This window comes from Apium graveolens, chromosome 5, assembly GCF_009905375.1.
Source record: "Apium graveolens cultivar Ventura chromosome 5, ASM990537v1, whole genome shotgun sequence".
Lineage (NCBI taxonomy): Eukaryota > Viridiplantae > Streptophyta > Magnoliopsida > Apiales > Apiaceae > Apium > Apium graveolens.
Window position 1 is genome coordinate 213,684,814 of NC_133651.1, and position 8,658 is coordinate 213,693,471.

The window sequence follows — 8,658 nt, forward strand, 5'->3', positions numbered from 1 at the left end:
AAAAGTAAATAGTTGATAAAATTTTAAAAATCTAAAAATATTATCTAAAATACTAGAACTCGTAACCTTTTATTTAGATGTAATATGATTTATAAAAAATGTCGGAAATTCAATATATAATATTTTTAAGAATTTCGCCTAACGATAGAGTGATATTTTGATATAAATTTTTAAATGAATGACTCATTTGAGTCAGTTTTGTAACCAGTAGCGACTAGCATAATATATTTGGAGGCTAACCAACTAGATATTTAACCCTTTAAATATGTGAATTATTGTACGGAAAAGGGAGGGAAATAGTATAAAGAAGGGAGACTCTCAAGTCTCATCTCATCAGCCTTTTCTCAGCTCGCACGGGATATTCATTTTACCTTTTAACAAGGGTGAATTAGTTTATACTCCCTAGCTTAATTGTTACATTTCTTTTTCATTCATTTTTTGATTAATGATTAAAATTTGTTTTTATATTATTTAAAAAACTAAAAATTATATATTAAAATAGATTAAATATATATTTTTAATGATATAATTTTTTTTATTAGTCAATTATAAAATATTAGTAAATTTCGATTAAATTTTGGTTAATTTGACTATCCAAAAATTAAATGTGATAACTAAAAGGGGTTGGATAAAATATAATCACAGTACAAATATATCGCTTAATTTCTATATTTCTAATGGGTCTTTATCTCTAAGAACCGGTTGCCAAATAAGCCTTTTATATAATGTATTGATTTAGGCTTTTTTTATCGATTCGCTATAATTGTTCGAGGATCGGAAACTTCCCACGCGGAAGGCAGAAATTTCGATTCGTGGAAAATATTACGAATCAGGTCAAAATTACTTAATCTGAATTCTTATAATATAAATATGACGCCATAAAGTAATATATAATATAAACGGTTCTTAAAATACGATTAATAATCGGAACCCATTATATTTTATTACATGCATTTTATATGTTATATTTGTTCCAGAAAAAAATTATTTCATTAACCTCTTCGGAAACAACATATGGGCCAGATGCCAGAAAAAGGCGGGCTGGGCCCTTAACACACACGTAAAATAAAACAATCCAGGGCTTAAAGTCCAGGAGTTACTATATTCTTTCTCAGCTTGTTTATTTACCACAAAGACAACAAAAGTACAACGAAAAACCCTGTGAAGCAGATTACAACCTTAAACCTATGCTGTCAGGTTTGTTTCTAATCACTTTCAAATTTCCCAGTTTTTAGATATGAATTCTCTTTTTGGAATTACGATTATATGTTATAGCTATTTTGTTGTTAGTCACCACTTGATTAAAGAATTGATGAACAAATGTTTTAGATCTATATGTTGACAGCTTTTTGCAATTTTGTGAATTTTATTATATTTATTAATTTTTATTTGTATGTGGTATGACTTAAAGTTGTGATTTTTGTTACCATATTATGATTTTAATTTCTTGATTATGCACATTAGGTGAGTACTGCTTAAAGTTGTCATTTTTATTGTAATTAATGGCTTACTATGAGTAAGGAACGATTAGTAGTGAATTAGTGGCTAATTGTAGAAGTTTGGAGATGTTATGTATTCAATATATGTCTGGGGAATTCGATTTTCCGGTAGTGTTTAATGTTTGCTTCAGTTTTGTTTATGTCTTAGGAATTTGATATGCTAGTAGTCTTCAGAGGTTGCTTTAACGGCTGAATGGAACTTAAGTTTTGTTGCATTCTTTATAATTTTCCTTAATGGCAATGAATCTTTATTTCCTGTACAATCCTTATAAGTTGCTTCAATGGCTGAATGTAATTTAAGTTAAACTATTAATTCAAACTTTTAATATATTTTATTCTCCCTGTCCGTGTTTTGTCGCTCTCGAAAATCTTTTTCACAAAGCTTTAGAGTCTTTGTGCTTTTGGTAATAATTTAGTATGTTTAACACTTGAGATGTAAATATGACTAAAAACTACAGATTTTGAAAAGCCATCATACTCTGTCCATAAATAGAAATAGAAAGTGTCTTATTTTTGGTTGATTTTTACATCTTTTGTATTGTTTAGCGACTACTATTCTAAGTCTTCTACTTTAAAATACTACCATGTATGAGATATTACTAAAATAATTATCATGATCTTCTTTTTCCCTCAAGTATGCTATAAAATTTTTGAATGCTTCTAAGTTCCTCCTACTAAGTGGAACATTTATTTTCGTATTTTTTGCAGGCGATGGAAATCTTAAGGCATTTTTGGATTGAGTTGGAAGGTCATAATTTATTATCATTGCCATTTAGCTTGGGAAAATTTTCAGGTCTGGACTAAAAGGCAGCAGTTAATTTATTTCTTTGCTGAAGGAAATACTAGGTGTTGTACGGACTTCCATCTAAAAGAGATTCTTATTTGTTAATTTAACAACATGACAGAATTCTTCGGTGACACAGCCTGCAGACAAATTTCTGAAATGCTATTTTCTATAGTTTTCTTTCATGTTTCTGAGTACATTCTAGCAATTATCTTCCATGGAAAGTCAAATGTAACTCTCAAGTCGCTACTGATCAGCAAAAACTATCTTGTGGCGATGATTTTTTCATTGATAGAGTACTTGGTTGAAGTTTATTTCTTTCCTGGTTTAAAAGAACACTGGAGGATAAGTAACTTTGGCCTTTCCATGGTTGTCATTGGGGAAATTATTAGGAAACTGGCAATTATAACTGCTGGTAGGGCCTTCACTCATCTTATCAAAGTTTATCATGAGGAGCACCATGAATTGGTTAGGCATGGAGTCTACGGATTTGTTCGTCATCCTGGATATTCTGGTTTTCTCATATGGTCAATTGGCACTCAAATAATGCTGTGCAATCCAATATCCACAGTTGCATTTGCACTTGTTGTTTGGCGTTTTTTCTCACAACGGATACCATATGAAGAGTACTTCTTAAGGCAGTTTTTTGGGTCACGTTATGATGCCTATGCTCAACAGGTTCCTTCTGGAATTCCCTTTGTGAATTGATGGATTAAATTCTTGCATAGATTCAAGTGGACCTGGAAAGTGATACTGTATCTGTAAAATTTTGTTGATACCAGAAAGGTAAGGTTGTGGAAAATCATTCTTTCTGATTATCCTGCATCTAACAACTTATGAAATTTAAAACTGTGCTGTATCTATCCTAGATTGCTTATCGACTTTTTTTGGTTTAAAGTCGGTTCATCAGCTCTCTTTTTTTTGAAGGAAAATAGCTTTAAGATATTGTCTTCCTCCTTTTCCATATGATATTGAGGTAGAAATGTAAGTGTACCAGTGGGATGTAGCCTTAATGTACCATTAATAGAGCTTAATTTTTATAATGATGCAGTTCTTTTCATTCTGCTAGAGACTGAAATTTTTGCTTGTATTAAAAGAGTACCGTCTTGATTGTAATAATGATGCATTGTTGATTGGTGTATATATGGATGTCTAGTTTTGCATCTGTTTTCTTTGGACGGCCATAGTTATAACCTAACATGTACAAGGTCCGTTATTTTTTAAACCTGTTTTTATTTGAAACAGTTGTGGCATGCATGTTTGATGAAGTCTAGATACACTACTACCTCTGCAGAAACTATGGGCGTGTTTGGGAAATCTATTAAGTGGGCTTATTAACTTATAAGTCCGCCCCTAACAACAACTTATCGATGAGTGTTTATCTACCCAACTTATAAGTTAAATTTACAACTTATAAGTATAAGTTAAATGTTAGTAATGACGTACTTTTTCTTAACTTATTTTGATTTTTTGTTTTGTTTATTAACTTTAGTTTTTAAAAATATTTTTTTAAATGTTAACCTAACTTAAAATTTAAGAATTAAGATAATTATATTTAAAAATTATTTATTTTAGTTTATTTAAATAAAAAAAATTCTGACTTATAAGTTAAATTAGGCAAACACTTGTATAACTTATAAATATTTATTAATTTATCAATTATCAGTCACTTATTCGATTTAAGTCATAAGTTACTTATTTTAACATTTCCCTTTTAAGTCATAAGTTAGTTATTTTAACATTTCACAAAGAGGAACTATGTGCATAGTATCGGGTACCTGTTGATAATGTAGCTGTCAATAAAGAAGCTGTTTGATTATTGATACTCAAACCATAAAAGTGAAGTAGCCGGACATGTATTCATATGCATGGAAATATTATGACAATGTTTGGTCAATCTGGATAGTTAACAATAAATACTACTACTAATTATTTTCATGAAACTTTTTAGGACGATACGTACTTATTTCTGAAAAAGAAGATGAGGCCAACACCCTCCTTAAAACAATCAATTCCTGTGCAAGTGTCTGTGCCCTTGGACAAAGGCACTACTAGTCTACTTGACCGGAATATATAATAACCATATATGAGCATGCAATTTTGATGGAATCGTTCACATGATGCATAGTGTGAAGAATGTGGTAAGATGTTGTTATCAACTTTTGAAGTTAGAAATTGGGTCGTAGAACAATAATATGAGTTGGGCGTGGGAGTGGTCTAACTAGAGCTGCCCAGTTGGGCGGTCAATGCGGTCCGGGCCGGGCTGAATGCGGGTTGAGCTCGTGAAGCATGAACACTGAACCGACACGTAAGTTGAACGAATCGGGCCGGGCCAGGTTCGAACTGACAGACAAGGACTCATAACCGACACTGGACTCGTGAGCGATGCGGGCTGAACCGGGTTGAGTGCGGGTTGTGCGTGTTGAGTGTGGGCTGAGTGGGTTGAGTGCGGGCTGTGCATCCATCCATGTGCATTCTATTCTCTACTATGTCTATGTCACATCACACATGTGATGTGAATGTAATGTCCAAGCAGCAAGCAGTCAAGCATATAAATAGAGTTTAATCACTTATATTATTTTAATAGAAAATTTGTGTGTATAATTAATATTTTTTACTATATAAAATTCGAAATTAGTATAACAATTTTTATTAAAAATTATTAATAAAATGTAACATTATTTTCTATTATGTCACATAATTTATTCGAAAAATAATAATTATAATCAATTAATTTTATTATTTTAGGTTTTTGGTTAAAAAGAGGACGGTACCTCTTATAAATTTTATTAATTTAAAAAAATTACAAATGATGTGAGAGGACTCCTCTCTAAAAAACGGAACAAACCGCATCAAATATTAAAAAATTACAAATCAAATGATATTAAAATTTTTAAAAAAATTACATTAAATATTTTGCGGGCGGGTTGTGCGGGCTCGTACCGGTTGTGCGAGTTGCCCGGTCCGTGCGGCTCGTGCGGGCTCATGCGGTTCCGGGTTCTGAAATTAGAATTCGTATTCGGTTCACCTAATTTAGCGAGTTGGGCGGGTTTGAACCGGCCCGGTTCGGTCCGAATTTTTTCCGATTTCCGTACGAACCGGTCCCGAATGTGCGGTTCAAACCCGCACATATGGCCGGCTCTAGGTCTAACCCATTATTGCAATCTTTTATGTACATGATCCATCTCAAAGTCATAATATACGGGGGGCCATGGAGAATTAGCTCTCCCTCTACATGTGCTTGTTTGGGCAACTGACCCTACTTTCCGATGCCTTTTTGAAGCCTGTAACAATATGACTAGTTACTTATAATCAGTGTTCCAGAAATCGTTAGGCGTGCCAGGGCGGTGAGGAAATCTTCGAGAGATTAATCGGCAAGTCGGAGATTAATCGGAACATTAATCGGAAGAATATAAATATTATTTTTAATTTTTATAATTTTATAATGATCAACATGTCAAATATTTGTTTGAAAAAAGAAATTAGAATGGTATTAAACAATATCTACACACTTGACATGCGTTATGTACTAATTATTGAGTTTACAATATTAACTATATTTTAATTCACACTTTTAAATTAATTATAATATGTTATTTTTATATTTTAAGTGAGAAAATAAATATATTAGATTACTTGTTACTTCTTACCAATACTTTATATTATAAATTGACATGATATTGTGTGAAATTATGAAATTAATGATTTAAAATTATAAAAACGTAAAAAAAAAATATTTTTAGTTATTTTCCGCCTAGACCGCCTAGGACCGATTTTTGACCGCCTAGTCCCGATTTTGACCCGATTTTTTGAAAAAACGCCTAAATCACCGCCTAGGTCCGACTCGGGGCGTTTTACCACCGCCTAGCGCCTAGGCGGCCGCCTAGACCGATTTTTAGAACACTCTTATAATCTACAAGATGATCGTGTGTATGGATTTGTTATGTTTTTTTAGATGTTAATTAGCCACAAGTGCTATGTAAGTTTAATATGTGAATGGAGATTGAATGTAATTTCTTGTACATATTCATCTTAATATAAACTACTACTAGGTAAAAAAAAGTGTATTTTATTGCTTCACAATCAAATCCTTAAAATTGAAGGTAGACCGACTCTAGTACGAAATACACAGTTCACCACTAAGCCGTCAATCATCGAACTTTTGTTTATTGAACTAGTGATAACTAGATTATTGTTAGTGTTAGTGTGTAAGTTACCACTTTGGTAACTATAATGTTATAAATAACAGGGTGGCTTCAAGAGGATTATAAGCTAAACCAAAAACTCTGGTCTTGAACCCGTTTTAATTGACGAAAGAATATGCATTCATCAGTGAGAGTACATAATTTCTATTAGCGGGGATGATCCTGACTATATGCGAACAAGACTTGCGCCTGAAAGGCTCATAATTTTCAAATCTTTTAAGTAAACATATATAAATATATACGTTAGGTCCGGTAACTTGATTTCAACTGAGATCCGCCTAAATTTCAAAGCCGGTCATGGCTAGATATTTGCATTCAGATGAATTGACATTTTTCTTTAGCTAATTTCCGGATGAATTAGTATTGTATAGGATAAGTTATACCAACTTGAAGCCACCGCATAATCCCCCTTTTAAGAACATAAACATCGGAGACAAATGGGATAGACGGATTCGGGAAAGCATTAAAGCTACAAATACATGTACCAAACAAGCTTACATTTGTGAAATCAACTTACTAATCGTCCGAATCCGCAAGAATAAAATTTCAAAATGCTAGATATAACTTACTTTATCAACCTAAGTATCACTATACGGTACACACGTATGTGAGTTGCTGAGCAAATTTTAATAATTTCAGCTGAGGCCTTGATTAAGATTTGTACAACATTCTCTTTCAAGATGTTAGGAATAATCACATGCAGATGCCTAATTATGAGTTGACATGACATCATCTGCTTCATTTTCATCTCTAACACAAGTGATTTAGGCTTCAAGTATCCCTCACATGCATCCCATTCTTCTTTACTTATATTTCTTCACGGCATATTTTATTCCTATGTATTCGGTTTACAATACTTTGCATTTGGCCAAATAATTAACAGAATTCCAATTTTTATCTGAAATATTAAGTAGTTACAGGGACTTGACGGTAGGAACTAATCGGTTGAGCTCGCGACTTGTGATTTATCAAATAATTTATTAATTATTTAACAAAATAGTCAGATATTTTTAACTAATTTATCAGCAATTTTTTAAAAGCCACGGGACAGTGCAGCAATAAAGTGCACATTTGCCATACCTGCTCCTTTGTCTTATAAACAGAGCATATTGATGTCTTCTTCTTTTAACATGTTCGTAGGCATATGCTTGTAATCTAGCAATTCATGGTAGTCTGGTGACAAGTAGAACTTGATTGTCTTTTTGGGTTATGTGCATTCACAAGTACTGCTATACTACTGGGGGGTTCTTCTTAAAACTTGTTGATCTATTGGTTTAACAGATTCGGAACATTATTTAATTTGCCTAACTATTCCTGTTTATCTTTATGTGATGTGAATGATTTTGTCTGAATAATTAATCGTAAACGTGGGTCTGGTTTGGTTTTCAGATATACTCATCTTATATCACTTTCTTCATTTCTGGGCATGCCTTGTACAGTAACTAATTATATACTCTCTCTCCTCTCTCGTCCATACCATTATTCGTTTCATTTTTTTACACATAACTCAATGTATTTTGAATGTATGGTCAAAATGATTACTTTTTATTTTTTCTAAATTAAAAAATATATATATATATATTAAAATATAATTTAGCAAAATAAAATTTAAAAATATTAATTCTAACTATATTTTCAGAACTCTTAAAAATATGTGAAAAAAATCAAACATCCTTTAGTGACTATATATTTGCACAACACCCCATAAATCATTGCATGCAATAGCTAAAATAGTAGTAATTGACTATTTACTCATGTTTCAAATTAGCGCGAATAATCTTATTAATGTTTTAAAATACTAGTTATAACAGTATTATATCGAACCTCTGTAAAAATAAATATAGCAGAAAGGGAGAAAAAGAGCACACTAGAGAGAAAATGAAAGCTTGATGTATTTTGTATCATTTCGAATAAGGTTATTTATAGCCAAAATAAGGAGCAAACAATTTAATGCAATGCAAAATTTTCAAATCTAAATCTAACCTTACTATTTAATGTTTGACAATTACAATCAATTCACAACAATTAATACATTCTAGAGCACAACTATTATTTTTATTATTTCTTAAATAACTGAATTTCTTTCATGAAATATATTCTTTATCTACACCCTGTTAAAAAAAATAGAAAAGCAAAATGGTAACTCCATTTTTTCAAAATTCAAGACGTA

The 8,658-nt window shown here is 31.8% G+C and overlaps 1 protein-coding gene across 2 annotated transcripts; it reads left to right on the plus strand.

The window, feature by feature from the left end:
• Positions 1 to 1,074: 1,074 nt before the first annotated feature.
• LOC141724798 (protein-S-isoprenylcysteine O-methyltransferase A-like) lies at positions 1,075 to 3,424 on the plus strand. 2 transcript variants are annotated; one of them, XM_074527068.1, is made up of 3 exons: positions 1,075 to 1,197; positions 2,208 to 2,292; positions 2,405 to 3,424. In XM_074527068.1, exons 2-3 carry the CDS (start codon positions 2,211 to 2,213, stop codon positions 2,989 to 2,991), a joined length of 669 nt encoding a protein of 222 aa, XP_074383169.1. In that variant the 5' UTR covers positions 1,075 to 1,197; positions 2,208 to 2,210; the 3' UTR covers positions 2,992 to 3,424. The 2 variants fall into 2 exon arrangements, with proteins under 2 accessions (XP_074383169.1, XP_074383170.1); XM_074527069.1 differs by having other exon boundaries at positions 1,116 to 1,197; positions 2,208 to 3,424.
• Positions 3,425 to 8,658: the final 5,234 nt, after the last annotated feature.

Coding starts and splice junctions, on each gene's coding strand:
- LOC141724798 (XM_074527068.1), top strand. CDS start 2,211: ATGGAAATCTTAAGGCATTTTTGGATTGAGTTGGAAGGTCATAATTTA. Junction 2,293..2,404: donor TAGCTTGGGAAAATTTTCAG/GTCTGGACTAAA, acceptor ACAACATGACAG/AATTCTTCGGTGACACAGCC.